We start from the raw sequence: 19,419 nt of genomic DNA, 5'->3' as shown, positions 1-19,419 counted from the left end.
GTTGCAGAGTCACAAAATGGTGAACCTTCAGTGCAGACGCTGACACAAGGAAGAAGATGGACAAAAGAAACTTTAACTGATAAACCCTCTTTAAAAAAGGAACAGAAGCAAACAAAAGGCAGCTGGGAATGCAAGTGAAAAGAGTCCAAACAAAGAATAATCCAAATGACAACGCAAACACAGGGCGCACAGAGATTGCAAGAAAGGTAGCAAACAGGATGCAGGGAACTTAGAGAAATACAGAAACACAGAAAACTCAGGAACACTGAATAGCAAAAAATCACAGGTATTGCAGAAAACTAAGAGAGACACAGAGGGGGCACAATAAATAGGTGAGGCAACAAGACACGGGTCAAACAGGTGAAACAGGTGAAATTAGGGAGGAGGAAACAATCAAAAAGCTGGGAAAACAAACAGACAAGAAATGAAAAACCAAACAAGACACAAAGGAAGAAAAAACAGAAGTACGCTACAGTCTAGTAGTATAACAAACAAAAATTTGCTTCATCCCCATCCACCGACACACTGAGGCATCTATAATTACAAACTAATCCAATACTGGCCATCTTTGGCCACGAGTGCACCCGATTTTTGATGGTCTCTTGATGACAATCTTTTTTTGTATTCACTTTTAGTTTTATTGAAGTAAAGTTTTGAATGCAAAACTTTTACTTGTAACACATTATGTCTACAGTGTAATATTGTTAATTTTGCTTAACAAAACGATCTGAGCACCCCTCCCTCCTCCCACCCTTGGACAAAAGCCTCATGACTAAACGCAGTCTTGAGAAAACCTACTGACATTCGTCTTCAGAAATGTTTTGTATATTCAGTCATCTATTCTATTCTATTCTAATACAAAGGTGCTTTAATACTTAGCAATTCTGCTGCACTTAAAATCTATTTATGAGATTGTTTGTAATTTATTTCTTTAATACTTTTTTTGCCATGTTAAACTAATGTTAATAGAAGGGATTTTTCTTCTTCTTTGATCTTATATTACGACACAGGCCTACTGTTCACTATTCATCACTGTTTGCTCTGTCAGGGCAGTCAGAAAATTCAGTTCGTGAACAACCGTGCTTTTAATTTGAAAGTCATAACCACAAGTTCCTTATTTGTTCTGCGTCACTTGACGCTAATGAGAAAATTTGATAAAACGTTCTTACTTGGACAAATCTCGTTGAAGGAGCAGGAGTGCGTTAAAGAAAACTTAGTGACAGTGGACGTCTGCCTTCACGCACTTGAGAAAAAAATACGTGAGACCTGTATTTTGAAAACTTGGAAACCAAACTTTGCATTATGGACCCCAGCAAGTCAGCGACTGCACCTCCGCCAGGATGGTCTGAGGAGAAGTCCTCCATGGGCCAGTCGCCCCCGCCGCCCTATTACGACAACCCCAACCCGGGCTATCCTCAGCCCGGCCCTGGATACCCTCCACAGGCTCAGGTAAGCGTCCCATCACCGGGCCTCACAACTACAGATATAACAATTTTAAGATAAGGAGACGCTTCGTAGTTTACATACATATATATATATATATATATATATATGTATGTATGTGTTTGTGTGTATAAGTTACATAATATTTATTTATTTATTGTTAACAGCATAAACAATTCAGATTTTGCAAAGCAGTTTGGACCGCATCACATTCTGTATGTAATTCTTAATGTAAGTGTAAGTGCCAAAACAGTCCTTAGAAGAACTTTATGTTGCCTTGTGGTAAATATTTTCATCATGTTTACTGATTTAAACTTTATGTTTTACTCTCAGAAGGTTTTTTTATTTTTTTTTAATTTTGTCTTAGGCTGTTGTTTCACGGTATCTTGACGCTACCTTAAATGAACTCATATTCGTTATTTAATTTTCAGTAAGATATATGAATTTCGTGACACCAAAAAAGCTCAGTAAATGACTAGAACGGTTTGTGCTGTAATACATATATGACTGTATTTATTTAAATATCAAAGTTGAATGTAAAGTCTTTTTTCTTCTGTTAATAAATAAATCAGCAGTTTTTTCTCTGTGATCTAATGGCCCTATTAGTGTGTGAATGATGGCAAGAGGCAGCACTAAAAATCAGTTCAAGTTACTTTGTGCCTTTGTGGTTAAACGTTAATGCCACCCTGTACCAGGTAGTTCACTTTGTCTAATTCTGCCCTAAATCTCTTATCTTTGCCCTGTTGTAAACTGTCAGGATCTGTGCCACCTTTTTAGTTTCGTTTCTCCTGAAAGCTCTCCTTGTACTGTTCTTCACTTCCTTGCCAAACACATTTTTTTTTCACCTCAGACCTGTTTCACCTGAAAATGAGTTTGAATTGTGTTTGATGTGTGTGGCCTGCAGGGCTATGGAGGCCCAATGCAGTATCCAGGTGCACAGCAGACGTACCCGGCACAGCCAGCCACCGTCACCGTCCAGCCCACAGTGTATGTGACTCAAGGTCCTCTGCCTGACCCTGTCAATGACTACTTGGGCTACTCCATCTTCACCATGCTGTGCTGCTGCCTGCCACTTGGAATTGCTGCCCTCATCTTCTCCATCTCAGTGAGTTTGATCCGCAAGTGTTTGTGGTTTTTATGGGTTGGTGCACAGCCATGGATACCCACAGCAACACTGCCCAAACTAGATCCAAGCCATGTCATTCTGAAAATGTGTCAGTATAGAGTCCATCTGACCTCTGAGTGATGCATATTTCAAAATACACTAATTTTAATGTTAAAAAGTCCCACTTAGAAATAATAACAAAAACAGTCCACACCACAAATTTCTTTGTTGTCTGATATTTTTTAAATTAAAATATAAGGAAGAAAAACATAAATAATGTTTACAAATAAAAATAAGCAGTGACCAAAGGTCAGTAGTCCAATGGATTGTGGATTACTTTTCAAATGAAAACTTAAACCTAATGAATTATTGCTAGGATAGAATATTTGTAATAATTCCTATACAGGATGCCAGTAATACTTCCCTAATGATTAATTTTCTTGACATTTAAGCAATATTTTAAACCTAGATTAGTCAGCTAGTCTAACCACAAGAAAACATTTCAAAAACAGTCAAAACTGAGCACAATTTAATCTTTAAGTTGAAGCGTTGTCCTGACAAATACTGCGTATAAAAGCCATTTGAAACTGTCTTTCTTCTGAAACATCTTAAACGGTGTTGTTAACAGGAGAAATGGATGTGCAAAACATTTGACTATGAAGACATGACTTTTCATGCAATTTATGTCACTGTTTAATTTAAATGTTTACTGTAGTGGTTAAGCCTGTAATGACAGTATACATTATAGGTGCAGGCCAGATGATGGGGGAAAGAGTGGAAAATCTTATGTTGTAGACATTTACTAAAGGTTCTCATGAAAGATAAATATGTACTTTGTCGCTTTGGCACAAGTGCACTTCAGCACTTGTAAATAGAGGTAACAGCAGTTTTCCAAGTTTGGGGAAGGAAATGAGTTGCCAGACAGAGTGGAGGTCTATGAGATAACATATAAGATTTTGTAAAAAAGAAAAAAAAAAAAAAAACAGGACATGTTGTCATGGCCCTGAATGTTGTAGTAGCTGAGTGGTCCTGAGTAGACGGAGTTACACATGGATTTTACAGGTCCTTGTATTCCTTCCTGGACACCCACAGGATCCGGTCTCCTCCTTATTCCAAGAAGTAGATGTTGACACAGTGGTGATGGTGCTCATCCCCTTATTACTACACGGTCTGTCCGCATCACTCAGCTGTACTGATTGCAGTGCCATTATGCTTTCATACATGGTCTCTCGTTTTTGCTCTATAAAGGAAAACCTAGTGGAGTTTGTTTGTACCAGCCCAGTCTGGTATTTGGCTTAGCAATGAGCCAGTTTGAAAATCGTTACATCAGCCCAACCCCTACTGTAGTTTTGGGAAGTAGTATCACAGTGCATTCTCGCTGGTCTGAAGTGTAATTTCATATGCCAGACATCACAGTGTCAGTTTTCACCTGCCCCTACAGTCATTACAGTGGGGCAAGATGAATTATATATATACAAAAATTGACGGTCCATGTTATCAAACTCCAGCACTATATGAGCCACGTATCAGTAACCTGGAAAGCTGTTGTAAAACCTTTTGTAAAAATGATAAATCACGTGGCTTGAGAAATTATACTTTAGTTTATAGGCAGTCGTGTATTTTTACTCTGTGAGGTCACTGCAAAATGTGATGAGCTTGTTTTTGCACTTTGTCTCATTAGAGAGGTGTAGTGTCAGGAAAGTACGCGGTTCTTCAGGAGGAAAAGTTGGTTGATTGTTTCCATGTGGTCGGTGTTTTTCTCTCGGAGTGGAAAAACTCATGTCTGACTTCCTACGCATTTCTTCCTTGCAAATGGAGAGTGATTTTTTATTTTTTTTTAAGTTCTAAAGGCTCTGTGTCTATGTCTATGGCAAATTAGGTTTGCCATGATGTGGTTTGCCTTGTTTCTGTACAGTGTGGGGGAGGATTTTTAAATATTAAGGAGCGTTCAGAAGTATACTCATACACATATTCACCTTAGCAAGTCACTTAATGTTGGTTGTTTTTTGAAACAAATGCAAAAAGTAGGTGACATTTAAAATGTATGTCAGCATACTACACAGTGTTTAGGCTGTGTGCATGTGTGCTGGAGACTGCAGACTACTGACTGCATACCTTTCCGTAGCAGCAGCTGTAAAACTCTATCTTTGGACTTTGTCCACATTTAGTATGTAGTATTTGTGCTAGCTTAAAGGTGGAATAACAGTGGATCCCAACACCCTCCCCCCAAATTCATTTTTGTACCTTTTATGCGGAACAGTGAGGCAGAATAACAGTGCAACATTCACATCTTTAAAATGCTCTGTAAAAGGATCTTCTGTCTCTGCCCTCTGACGCAGTGTCTATTGTTCCTACAGAATTTAAAAGCACACTGTCCTCTCCTGCTCACTGCTGAACAGTCTGTGGTTAATACATATGGTCAAAAGTCCATATGGAAGTAAATGACTTCCTTTTCCTGACATTGCAACTGCTTGAGACAGCTTTGGGGCTGCAAATGGGAACAGTGAGTCACCTGTTTAGAAAACAGGGACTTCAGCACATAGACAGTTGTGCAAGAGCATGTCAACAAACTTCCCTCAGTACATTTAAGTGACCAGCTGTCCTTATGTGTTACTGTTAGGTTTAAGGTGTTTGTCAGAAGATTTTGTTAAAATGACTTTGTCAGAGTGTTCCTAGCATACTTTCTAACCTGTATGGGACACTAACACACTGTCCACCTTGTCTCTCTCATCGTCTGCACACAGGGCAGTGTGCTCTGTGTGTCTGTCTGTAAAGGCCTAATCTGCAACTTAACGGATACATTTGTTTACTGAATTATGTGTCTGTTTTGGCATTTCATGATTATCTGATATCAGCCAGCCATGTCCCTGACAATTTGAATAGTCAGTAGTCCATGAACAACATATCCACTACAGTTGAAGTTGCATGTCAGTACACGATTTTCACTAAATTATCTCATGTTTAATCCTTTGCAGCAGGGCAAATCTTTTATCACTCACCGGATCGTAACTGGAAAACCCGCATGGCAAGATATAGCATGATAACCCTGAAAGTGTTAAAACTGAACTCTAGTGTCGGTGTACATTCAGCCTGCTGGAAAACCCCAGTATGACGTCACTTATTGCTAAATGTCGTGCATTCCCAAACTTGCTAATGTTTCTAAACAGTAGCACCTAATTCCTTAAGAGTCCTTTTGATTCTGCCTGCTAACTAGGCAGACATGCTTCTTCCTCTCCTGCTCTAATGCTGTAGATTGTGTGGATGTTTGCTGTTGTCTAAAGAAGAACACACTTTATTCTTAAAATTGCAATAGCTTTGAGGTGGCACCCAGACTAAGAATCTACAGGCATGTTGCCCAGTTTTACCGTGCTGACTGAGCTCAGGTTATTACTGTATCAGGTAGAAGGAAAGGGAAATTCATCTCCTTCAGCCATTTTGGCGCAATGTTCAAATATTTGGCTGCAGCTGTGAGCTGCCATTTTTGCAGTTGCTGAACCTTTCATTTTGATGTAATAGCGGTATTTCAAGGCAGGGCTTATGTATTTAGCAACAACAGTTGTACAACAGCGTTAATGGTGTTTGGAGAAGGCGTCTTTGTTGTGATGTGAATAATTGTCCTCAGTATACAGGCAACAAAAGGTGTATAAAGACACAAGCACACACATGCTAAAAAGCCTGGTTTCTTCCTGCTATTTTTGTTTTGGTTTAAAGTGTATTTTGGCAAGGTGTTTTTGTGATAATACAAGCATTTCTATTCATTCATTCAACTTCCTGTCATGTTACTGGAAGACAGACTTGAATTGTTCTTTCTCTCTTGCCCTTCCCATCTCTTCTGGATGTTTCCTTCCTCCCTCTCCGCCCCTCCCTATGTCTTAATAACACATTCAGCAAAGAGGCAAATTGCCCACTGGCGTTTATACTGATCTGAATGAGCCCACTCAAACACATATACAGGTCCAGCCAAGGAATGTGAAGGGTCAGTCCAAGAACGCATAAGGCAACCTGCTGCATCCTGAATGTTAGAATTTCCCTTCAGAAACAGCAACTCAATATTCTGAATCTGGATCTACACGCATTAGTGTCATTCTGTTCATCGTCTTTATTTGTAATGAGGGAGCCAAATGAACTGAAAGCCTAGTGAAAAGCAGAAAAACAGTACAGGAAAAATAGTGAAGTACAATAAAATGGCCAAGACTTTACAATTGGGTGAGAAGAAGGCACAGTCCCGTTTTGTTTGGGGTGTGTACTTACGAGTTTATGACCAGAAGGCCAAACAAGAAAGAAGGCAGAGACAGAAAACAAGAGTGGAAATAACAGACGGGGGGCGGGGTTGTTAAGGAGACACAGAGCTGGCTGTTGGAATCTGTCTCACTTAACACTTTCTCTCTGGCATTTTCAACCACGCCAGACAAGAGGGCAAAAGTGACCGCTCTAACAGTCCTCTTTGGAAAACGGACTTTAAATCAAATTCAAGCTCACATTTTTTTCCTTAAGGACTTTACTGCTGAGAAAAAGCAATACTTTTTTTTTGATAATTTCTTTGAAATGAGGATTATTTTCTGTTAAACCAAGGATGAGACATGGACAGTTGCAATGCTGAAAGCTGTTCAGGCAAGCAGTGCTAGAGCCCCCTGTGACTCCAGCGCTAAGCCACTCCTCACCCAGCATCATCAAACAGTCCTTTGTTTCCCAAAACACAAGCTTTTACACAGCTTATCTCTTATTGACACTGGATGAACATCCTTACAGTTTGAAGACACTATGTGTACTTCCTATGCAGAACTGCACTGCTGCAGTGATAGTGAAATTTATCAGCAAGTTTAGTGAAATTTCTTGTCACACTGTGCAGATTAAATAACCCACTTGCAAACTAACAAAGAGAATTCAACTACTGTCAAGAACATTATTTCCCTTTAGAACTACGCAGTCCTTGCACTGTTCTAGTAACAATACATTCAACAAATGTGTAATAGAGACTAAAATTCTAGCTCTGCGCAATCATTGAAGAAGGCACGTTGAAGAAGAAGATGATTGTTTCAATTTCAGTGGTTCATTTCAACATTTTTGAAATATGAGATCATTTCCTCTTTGTTAACTCCTTCAGCAACAAAAGGTTCTCTGTTTTTAGCTTTTCCATCATAGGTTTTCTTACTTCCTCATTTCTGATGTGATTTCATAGTTGCACATGCATGAGAAATCGGATGTAAATCTAAAGCTTCCAGCAGACTATCAACATTAGTTCAGAAGTGATAACATTTAGAAACGCGTGTCTTTTCTGGAGCATTCATGCTGTTATGTTGCCAGTTTACCCACTGGAAGCAGCTAAGCGTTGCTGTAAACCACAGAGCTGCAGAGAACAGCATGAGGGCAAACACCTGTTCCTTGCTGTCACGATGACCCTGACACTGTAGTATTTACAGTTTCTCCAATTTGTATTCCAAATATAAGTGTGTGTATTCTGTGTTACGGTTGTATGCACAATGAAATACTGAAAACCATACCACTGAATACCACTGAAAGACCAGAGTTAATGTAAATATTTGTACAGCAGGGCTTTCTATTCCTTGTGCATTAGGACTAAGCAATCTAATAGGATAGCATTGTTGAATTTGATTTTGGGTTGGACGTTTGAGACTTTTAAAAAAACCCACAGCTCTTCATCAACTGAAAATCATCAGTTATGTTATGACTACCATTTAATTACCATTGTGAAAATTTACCTTCTATTTGCATTCATAATTATTAAAACTGCCTTAGAACAATGACATTCTCGCTTTGTAAAGATTTTATGGCAAACGTGTTAGGAAACAGTGGCCTGTGTACACACAGAGATCAATATAAGCATTTATCTAGTGACATGAACTTAGTTTTGGACTCACATTTGTGACTCGATTAATCCAAGTCTGCCAGCTCCTTGGAAACTCCTTTTTAGCATCTAAATGCTCTACTGTGTTCAACAGCTGACATACCACACAGTTTTGGGTTTTTTGTTTGTTTGTTTTTTGTTTTTGTTGGCCTGCCGCCATCCCCCCTTGTTGGAGGACAACTTTATTTTTATTTTAAATTATTTGCAAACAGTGATTACTCCAGGCTGACCCACATCCATTCAGTGTTGTAAAGTAAACAGATAATATCGTGAACAAAAACTGATTGGACAAATTAGACAAAATTGGACAGAATGAGACCAATTATACAGATGGACAGGGCCAGACGGGTGGGCGGGTGAATAGATAGACAGACAGACAGACGGCAGACAGACAAACAGACATACAGACAGGGAGATCAACAGAGGGACGCAGAGAGACAGGCAGGTGGACAGACAAAGAGACAAACAGATAACAGACAGTAGACAGACAAACACAGACCGACGTACAGACAGGCAGAACAACAAGTACAATTCTGAAGTATTACTGCTTAAGTAGGGAGGTCTACTGAGAGGGCTGGTTGTTGTTTGTGTGTGCATGTGTATGTGAGTGCTTGTGTGTGCAAGGAGGGAGAAAGAGAGAGAAAGAGAGGGGGGGGGGGGTTATGTATCAGAAATAGTGAGGATAGGTATTAGATGTTGAGTTTGGAGAAAGGTGATGAAAGGATTGCAGATGTCTTTGAAGGCTGATATACTGTTTTTCTTTTGAGCTGAAAGTTCTTCTGTGATGATGTGTTCTGAGATTAGGTTGATCCAATGGTTTACAGACATACCACACTGTTGCTTTATCAGTTTTTGTTTTACTAAAAGCAGCTGTCTGACAAAAATGCTGATTGGTCAAAGCTTAAGGTGAATTGATTAAGCCACTAATCTTACCTATGAGTCAATGTGACGCCGGGTCTGACATGGCTAATGTTTAAATATCCAGTGTTTCTCTTATACTGACAATGACAAGTAGTGTCCTCTTTCCCGTTGGGGGAGGGGGTTACCAGGCATCAGACTTGTTCCCCTCAGAGGCCTCCCCCAGGAAAGCTAGATAGATCCCAGATGGGGAATTTTAAACACGTACCTAGTGTGCCTTTGAAAACTACACAGAGCTCACTTTGAGGAGGCAGGCATCCCCGAAATAGGATGTAGCCTCAAGACTGTGACAGTTTAGCCTACGTAACAGCAGTCACATAATGGCTACCTAAAACATACCTGTAAAACACATCCTGTGTCTCAGCATCTGTATGTAACTGCGCTCAGTACCAAAACAGGTACACATGTCAACCAGAGGTGCAGAGAGCATTGTCACAGAGTACAATGCATTTCCCCATTGGTCTAGTATGAGGGAAGTACAATTGTAGATGTGAAGGTTATGGGCAGGGAATGTTTGGTTGCAGTGTCACAACATCTACCACCACATTATCATAGCAATGCTAAAAGTGTGAGGGAAGACTGAGGCAAATATGCAGAAACATAATAGAAATGTTACTGTGAATTAACAACCTTGTCTGTTCAGCCATCATGATTTTGTCTCATTGCATGTGAGAAAGGCCCTGCAGGCTTTTGACATCTGTTCCATTCTCTCTTTCATCAGCTCTATTCAGTCCTGCTCTCTGTGATTTTCTCACAAATATCAACCTTCCTGCTCTCGGATCCCCATCATGGCTTGCACTGATCTCATATAGAGGAAACCACAGGCTGACACAATGAAACCAGATCAGCCCATTCACAGAGGCAGTGCACACCACACAGACTATACTGCAAGACAAATAACGCAGATAGACATGAAGAGAGACAGGCAGCCATTTGGACCGCAGCAGGAGTTCTGAGCCAGTGTGCTAAAAAGCATCTAATGCATCTCGCAGTATTAACAAAATTGTAAAATCATAATAATGATGATAATTTGGATCCGCTCCAAAATTAAATGGGTTCTTCCTGGGTCCATGCTACAGCCTTCCTCCAAGTTTCATGAAAATAGGGCAGTGGTTTTTCTGTGATTCTGCTGACAAACACATAAACAAACCAAACTGAAAACAGCTCCTTGGCAAGGGTAATGAGCTGACACTAATAGACATCCAGCAGGAGTCCAACACAAGCTGACTGGTTTTGCCAATATAGAGCATCAAGGGGTTGTTGCACTGTGTGTCAGTCCCCTGTACTCCAAAAACAGTCTCTGAGTTCAGGCGGCATGTTTTTTACTGGAAATTATTCACTGAAATCATACATGTCAATATAGTAATAGCTTCCATTTCAATAAAAATTACACTTAACACCTTTTTTTATCAAAGGTATTAAGTCTGCACAACATACACCAATCAGCCACAAAATTAAAACCACTGACAGTTGAACTGGGTAACATTAAACATTGAACATCATCTAGTTACAATGTTCTGCTGGCAAACCTTTGGTCCTGATATTCATGTGGATGTTACTTTTACAGGATCCACTGCAAGCATCCTGGTCCTAGACAGCACAAGGGGGACCAACACAGTATAAGGCATTTGTTCTTAGTGTTGGCTGTTATGAGGGATAGAAATGAGTACTGCAACTTATCCGATTGGCAGAAACATACAATTGCGTGCCGGTAATTCCAGTTAATCAGAGTGTTTTTGAGAGGTCACACGGTGGAACTGCAACCTGGGTTTGCTGAAAGCTGTCAGTTCACTTTCACTTCCTGGAATCAGCCTTTGCTGGAGGAAGGTGGTGCTCAGGTGGGTTGTTTGGAACAAAGGGCAATTTTCTCCGCATGCAAAGGAATATATACATTGATAACATCTTATTTTGTTTTTTTTTCTGCTGCAAAAAAATACACTATATTGTAAGTACCACATCACAGATCACCTTGTGTCTGTCACTTGTTAGACATATGTTTTAACCCTTCTGCAATATGTGACACAATCATAGTTGCAGGCGGTGTCCCAAGTTCACTCACAACAGACTATATTGCACAAGCAATTCACATGTGGCGTGGCATTTAACTATATTGCACAAGTTGCAATATAGTTAAGTGCCAGTAAAAACTGAGATTTGCTCACTCTGATTTTCCCATCTTGTTCATACTAGAAGTTATGCAATATGATCTTGTGAAAATCAAGTTCTTCTAACAAAAGAGGAATGTGAAACTTAGAGTGTGTGTCCTGACTTTGTGAATTCCCATGTTACCTCACTAGTTATGTCCATCAGTGTATTTTTATGCATGAACATGATCATGTTTGATTTGTTTCAGTGCCATGTAGAATGTTTTGTTGTCTGTGCTGTCAGCTCAAATATGAGCGGTTTTGTTGGCTCAAAACATGATTGGTGCTTTGTCTAGTAGTAGTTGACATTGCTGCTTTTGATAATCACCACAGTGCCAATTTGAAATGAATAATGAACATCTTAGAGTCTGTGATGTTCTGTCTAATTTTTAGAGGATGTCACATGCTTTTTTCTGACTCACTTATTTCTCCGAATGTTAGTTTATTTTATCTCACTCATTGATTTGAGTCGCTTTTCAGATTGCTCGTTTGATTGGCTGCACAGCATCATGTGAGATAATTTACAAAGAATGCAACTGGTCTGTGACTTTCCTGGGCTGTTAGTGCCATAAAGCCTAGAAATGCTGTCCCAGTTGAAATAGAAACGCGCCGTCAGAAAGTAGTAATCCCGAATCATTTATCGGTTATTGGTGTATTGGATGCACCACAGTCAGCCTATTAGTGACTTTGAGAAGGATGGAGAGAGAGTAGCAGATTAACAAATTAATGAATGAATAGATGTCACCAAAAAGAGTCAAAAACACAATTAGGGAAATAATTCAAGTATAAAACAAAACAAACAATCATGTTAAAGCTCGACATCAACGCCCTGACAGAACGAGCTTGACCAAGCAGGCAGTGATCTTCTGATCATTACATATATATATATATATATATATACACACACACATACATTTTACTCGATAGTTCTGATCATTTCGTGGCAATGAAAAGGAATAAAACACAGAGACACACTCAGAAAGGAATGTGGCATTATTTATGTCTTCTGAGAGGGTGCCAGCAGAAGGAGGAGGAACGCTCCATCTATGTTGATGCAGACTGTGTCTGAAGAGTCATTAATCCTGCGTGGCTGGTGAGATGAGGCTGGGTACTTAGTTCTGTTCAGTGTCTTCCATTCTGACGTCATTTTTCCCTTGAGGTCGGAGCTCACTGGGTTTGAGAGTATTCACTTCTACAGACAGACTTGTAAGATTATTTACGTTTTGGATTTGAATCAAAGTGTTGAAAATATAACTGCCCACGGTATATGTAAAAGATAATTGTTTTTCAATTATACTTTTATAAGTTGCTTAATATTTTGTTTTCTTGGACTCAGAAAACTGGCTACATCTAAATCTCAAACAGCATCAGTAACATGATGTGACAGCGCTTTAACTGTATACCAATCCAATTAATTACAATATTATAGAACATTTGGACTTTAACAAACAGTTAGAGGAATCATAATTCACAAGTCCTCTCGTATTTTATTTCCCAGTGATCCACTCAGAGCAGCTTTTTACAAAGTCATGTACATTCTTCATTTCAAAGCCATCTTTGTTCTCTTTGGCTTAGGACAGGCTTTTCCAGGTTTACTTTAATGTGAAAGTGAAAAGGTCCAGTACAGATGTTGAAGTAATTGTTCCATTTAACTTGAGTCATAATTGGTCAACCAAAAATGGATTGTATCTTGCCTTGTAAAACTTTCTCCTCTGCCTAGCAGCACACTGAATTACACACACTTACATACACACTGTTTTCATGTTTAATGTTAAAAAGTTTCTTTACTTGCATAACACTGTAGACTGGCTGAAGAGTTTTTATCAATCACATTCTGAAATGCGCATGAATCACTTCACTTAAAATAGGTCCATTGCACAGCGCTTATCTAAGAAGAAAATAAGATAAGATAAGATGAGATAATAACAGGAAATTGTTGTGCCAGGGTTGCAATACAAAGAAGCATACAAAAGTCGCAAGTAATTTTTCCACACAAAATATAAAAATAACAGAGTAATATATAAAAAGAAATAACAGAGTACTATAAAAAATAACAGAGTATATACTTGAGATATAGATAGATAACGGCAGATAAGGTGCAGAATGGCAGCGGGTGAGGTGCGGATACAATCTTAAAGTGTTAAAATATGTCAGTTTGTAAAGATGCTTCACCTGTTTCTCTTGTCATTTCTTTCTTCCAAAAAAATTGATGAAGAACACCAAGAGCAAAAATGCCAGATGTTAAGTGTTTATTAAAACAATATTATGATTGGCCACATTGCCTCAATACGTTACCATCTTACATGTTGCTGACAAACAATGCAGCATATAAAAGGCTGTTTTTTTTTTCACAGTGATCATTAATGTTTATAGTATGATAGTTGTGTCTTCTTTTTCATTTCTTCATATTTTTAATGTGTATATAATAACTACATGAAACCCCACTCTTTGTGGCCCAACTAGCAGAACTGCAGTGAGTGTGTATGCTGCATCTTGCAGCGAGAGCCGATTTATGATCAGAGCAGCCACATATTCAGGAACACAGCCTCTGATTGGACGACAGACTCAATGCACCAGGGACTCGTGCGCACAGCTCAGCGTTATTGCCGAGCCTGTTTGTAGCTGGTACCAACAACATTATCTTCATTTCGACCGTCTCTCTTCTGCTGAGAGAGGAGGAGAGTATGGATGCATTAGGATAAGATGAGAAAACAACGTCAGAGATGGGCCTCGTCCAAGTTGCTCTGTGACACATGATGATTAAAAAACGGTCTTCCCATTGTAAAATTGTACCTGGATGAATGCATGCTGCGTGTGTGTGCCACCGGCTGACTTCCAGTTTACCCTTCTGCTAATTTGAATGAGGATGAAATGATTTAATCGTGTAACTCCTGTAGACTGTAGACTACAAAGGTCATCTGACCGAATAGATCGATTCATGATAGTCAAATGCCATTTGCAGAGGTTGTACACTCCAAAAAATTCAACCCACCATTTTACAGCTGCTTCTTTTACAGCAAAAGTCTATGGGAAAAAGTCTTTATGGGCCTGTGTACAACACCCGCAGGAAGTGGTGCCGCCTCTGAAAGAAACAAAATACCACTGCTTTTGTGGATGGGCTGTCCCACTCAAAGCCATGGTGGGGAAAACAAAAGTGCAAAATGAATCACGAGTAAAGCTTTCTTATGTGATGCTTCTAACTCACTCAACATTGTTGAAGCCAAATAAATACAGTTTTATCTTTTGATTCAGATAACGTCTACACAACAAAAAAGAACAACCATACAACTATATAATTAAAAAAAAAACACAAGCCACATCTGACTGGGACATTATCCTGTATAAATCGTGCATGGCCGTGAGGATAGAGCCACACTTTCTGGAACAGGGCACAGAGCCGTGACTGAGAGCAACTCAGACAGCTGCTGATAATCATGACCAGATGTACTACAGCAGACTGGGCCTTCTCACGACACCAGCAAAACACATACACTTTCACTCGTATACACACTGAGACACAATCACATACACACAGTGATGTGATGGGGCGTGGGAGGGAGAGTGGGAGTGTATGTGTTTTGCTGGTTTCTTGCACAGGGCTGCTATATACTCAGCTTGTTCCTTTAACATGACCTTTTGCTGCATCAGCTACAAGAGCATCACATGTTTTGGTTGAAATGGCCGCCAGAGAAACCACCGTTATCATTTCCTTTTAAGAAAACGATCTTCTCATGTCATTTTATGGAAATGCATTTTATTGCCATGACATGTGTACTCAAATAAACATCAGCAGCATTCAGCATTCAGTCTTTCTCCATCTTCTACATACAAAATCATATTTGAATAGTGGAATTTTTGTTTTTCTTTGTTTTGCAAATCTGACAGGTCAGGCTACAGTTTACTCAGAGGAACTTACAGCCAGTAGTGACTACTTCCACTTCTTATTCAGTGGCTGGGAAACAGCAGGACTGTGGTTATGACAGACATGGGTTGACTGTCAGGGGGCTGGATGCAAACAGACATTGTTTGACAGTCACCTTGGTTTCGCGGACCACAAGCTCCATGTTCCTCATTCATTGTACGACGTCAGACTTTTTCAAATTCACCTGGAGAATTTTTTTACAGTCTCCAAAATGACAAACACAGACTGTGTAAAAGGAAGGCTTTGGTTGAGACAAAAAGATGCGTCGTTAAGCTTATCGGTATTACTACGGATCATTAATAATATGAATACATGTGCAAGTGTATGATTGTGGACATAGTCGTGCTGTTTCACTGCAGCAGGAAGGGATTCTTCTTCTTATCACATTAGATTTGGTATTTCCCTTTCATGTGCTAACAATGCTGCACCATATCTTTGCTGGCTAAAGCCTTCCTGTAAATGATAAGCTGCTTGTGTCCCCTTTTTACTGTCAGGTCAATGAAACATCAGTCTAACAAAAACTACTATAATCAATGCTCCTTGGTTCTATGGAGCATTTCAGTGCCTTCCACTTCATGTGCATGAACACAGTACAGCATTTAACAACTGAAGAGACAAATAATTTTTCAGGAGCTGAAAGAGATCAAATACTGAGTTAAAAGTGTATCAAGTGTAAATTTGCCAAGTGGCTTGAAGCATAAATCCAAACTAATGTAAAGGTGTGATGATATGTCATTGTTGTGTTCAGAGCTTGTGTCTGTTTCGCACAGCTGGTGGGGAGAAAGAAAACAGGGCAGGTCTAAAGTGTTACTGTGTAATTTCTGACAGAAGTGAATTCATGTGGAAAACAGACCTTATGTCTTACTTGGTCTGACATGACAATAGCTTTGGCTGTATATTGTTAGCTAATGTTGTCAAACTAAGTGTTGCTGTATCTGGTTATCACAGATTGAATTCAGCTCTCTAGCCTTATATTTTTAAAAACAAAACTTTGATTAAATTTTTGGCATATTTTATTTTTAACCTTATTCATTTTTAATTTTAAATATTTTTTTCTCACCCCCAGACCCGTGAGGCAAACCACATCGGGGACCGGATGGCGGCGGAGCGGAGCAGCAGGACAGCCAGGACACTGAACCACGTGGCCCTTGGACTCGGCATCGGCGTCATCATCCTCAGCATCATCTATGTAGTGGTTGTGGCTTCTCTGGTGAGCCACTAAATCTGTTTCAACAGCTTTTCCAAATTTCTAGTCCCCATGCTGATTCTCGTCAGGTAATCAAAGTACATCTGGAACAATACTGGTCACTAAGATTTGTAATCCCTAAGCTGCATGATTGGCTAAAAGTCCCTTTCATATTGTTATCTCCAGTTAATTCCAAATTGTCTTCATTGTAATGAAGCAAACAACATTCTACGAAGTCATATTTCAGCAACATATTTTGTGTTTGTACTTTGCTTTCTGTGTTAAAACAAATCAGCAGTTTTTGTTTTTTGATATGAATTCTTATGCTTCAGGAGTTCAGCCTCAGTATAGTGTTGCTCCACCACTCATGCAGATTTGAAGTGTTTAAATTCTGTGTTCAGATAGCTAATGACTGTCAGTACAGCTTGTGGTGTGTCAGTTCATTTTGAGTTAAATTTTGATACGTTCTGCAATTCAGAGAGATTTGTCTGATTATACTATGGGCAAAATATTACTGCTTTACTAACAGAATCGTTGGTTGTAAATAGGCACTAACACTCTCTAACCTTCTTAAAAGTATGTTACAGAGTATTATATCTAAAAATTTAACCAAGGATGTGTCAAAAAATACTAAGAAGAGAGAGTCAGATTTGTTTTTATTTAGCTCACACTGCACAAGTAAAATAAATTAAAAAACAAACAGAGCACCTGTTTATCATCAAAATGCATTTGATGTGCGTGTTTAGGCTGAAAGGGGATCTAGTCCTCTTTTTCCAGTGATTTTTTTGAATTGCAAAAAAAGTCCCCATCTTTGTTCCAGCTGGACAAGCCTTAACAGCTTCACCCAAAATTAGCAGAAAGAAAGTGGTGAATTTCCCCACTGCGGGATCAATAAAGTTCATCTTATGTATCTTATGTTCTTATCTTATCTTATCTTATGTGGCTAACACATTTCCAAAGCTGTCGTGTGCTATTTGTCTGATTATTTGTTTGATTCTATCTCATGCAATGTCTTGATGTTCTGTCCTCATCTAAGTCTGAAAAAGTTTGACTGTATACCAAATTTCTTTATAAATAAAGTTTAAGTATATTGATGGAAAAAAAAACACTTGTGCTATCTTATATAATAATGGTGGTTCATATGTAACAATGCTTTTGTTTTACAACTGAAATGTTTATCAGTAAAAGAGCTTTAGGTTGACATACTCACATCTCCCCGGTTATACTATATGTTTATAGTATATCTGCAGTCCCACCTCTCTCACCCCTCCTCATCTCACCTTGTGCCTTGTTGTGTCTGGTTGAACCATTGTCTTGAGTTGGATTCACAGAAAGCCAAATTGGAAATAAGACAGGAAACAAGTTGAGATAAGACAGGTTCTGAGGAAAACCACAAAATCTGTAGTTGTATTAGTATGGCTGCATGATTTTGGAATTTCTATTGCATCAAATAGAAAGTAAGCATTTGCCTAATGATGAGTGAATAAGTGAGTGAATAATATCCATAGGTCTTGAAAAGTCTTAACAAGCATTGTAGTTTACTTAAGCAAAAGCCGTAGAAGATACACCGTATGGATAAAAGTATGGGGACACCCGACTTTAATGACATCACATTCCAAATACACAGACAGCTTTGCAGCTATTACAGCTTCCACTCTTCTGGGAGGCTTTCTGTGGGAATCTCTGCCCATTCATGCAGTAGAGCGTTTGTGAGGTCAGACACTGATGCTGGACCAAAAGGCCTGGCTCACAATCTCTGTTCCAGTTCATCCCAAAGGTGTTCGATGGGGTTGAGGTCAGGGCTCTGTGGGGGCCAGTCAAGTTCTTCCACAACAAACTCATCCAACCGTGTCTTTATGGAGCTTACTTTGTGCACTGGGGCACAGTCATGCTGGAATAGAAAAGGGTCTTCCCCAAACTGCTGCCACAGAGTAGGAAGCACAACATTGTCCAAAATGTCTGTATGCTGACGCATTAAGATTTCCCTTCAGTGGAAGTAAGGGACCCAGCCCAACACCGGAAAAACAGCCTCATCCCACACCCGAATTCATGTTAAACAGGACAGGTATGTACCAATATTTTTGTATATATAATGCATTTTTAAAAAATTACTTAAATTTACTGAGCAAATGTGTTAAATATTTTTTCGGTCAGCACCAGTTTTAATTATACTGTTATGCCGATGCAAAGTAATGAAAAAAGTGATGTATTAAAAAGTAATTGTGAGTCACATCATCCGTATTGGTTTTCCATCATACTTTTCACACTTTGGCCAGTATGACTGCAAAAGCAGGTATTAAATTGCTTTCAGTATGAACCATGGAGAAACTCTGTCAATTATTTACCTTGATCTTTATTTATTTTTATTGTCCAGTCAACATGACATCCTAAAGCTGGAAGGATCTTTTTATTTCATGTTAAATCACATTTAAAATGCACCCTTTGGCTTTGGCGGAGAGAACAGGCGTGGGGATTTATCAGCACTGTCAAACATTTGGGATTCATTTGGAGTTACTGTAAGCCTTCCAAGGCTGTTATGGTAAATGTTTTGTCTCAATTTCCTGCTCTCTCAGCCCTACCTTCACTTGCTGCTTTTACTTGCTCTCCCATTTCGTCACACTTCTCTCCTCTTTCTTCTACATCAGCCTCCTCTCTGCTCTCCCCACATATCCATGAACTCACTGTTATTTCTTTATACTTTTTCATTCTTCTTCCTTTTTTGCTCCATCTCTACTTTATAACCTCTTTACAGATGTAAAGCTCTTATGCCATTCTTACCTACTCCATCTTTGCTTTTTCATCCCTCCTCTCTTAAATCTTCTACCTCACAACATC

At 39.2% G+C, this 19,419-nt stretch overlaps 1 protein-coding gene across 1 annotated transcript; it reads left to right on the top strand.

Moving 5' to 3' along the window:
* Positions 1-1,144: 1,144 nt before the first annotated feature.
* Positions 1,145-17,677, top strand: si:dkey-33i11.9 (synapse differentiation-inducing gene protein 1-like). Its single transcript, XM_046399758.1, has 3 exons — positions 1,145-1,449; positions 2,348-2,548; positions 16,465-17,677. The coding sequence occupies exons 1-3, from the start codon at positions 1,303-1,305 to the stop codon at positions 16,618-16,620; spliced, it is 504 nt and encodes a 167-aa protein (XP_046255714.1). The 5' UTR covers positions 1,145-1,302; the 3' UTR covers positions 16,621-17,677.
* Positions 17,678-19,419: the final 1,742 nt, after the last annotated feature.

Source organism: Scatophagus argus, chromosome 9, assembly GCF_020382885.2.
Source record: "Scatophagus argus isolate fScaArg1 chromosome 9, fScaArg1.pri, whole genome shotgun sequence".
NCBI lineage: Eukaryota > Metazoa > Chordata > Actinopteri > Scatophagidae > Scatophagus > Scatophagus argus.
This window is presented reverse-complemented; position numbering and strand designations above follow the sequence as displayed.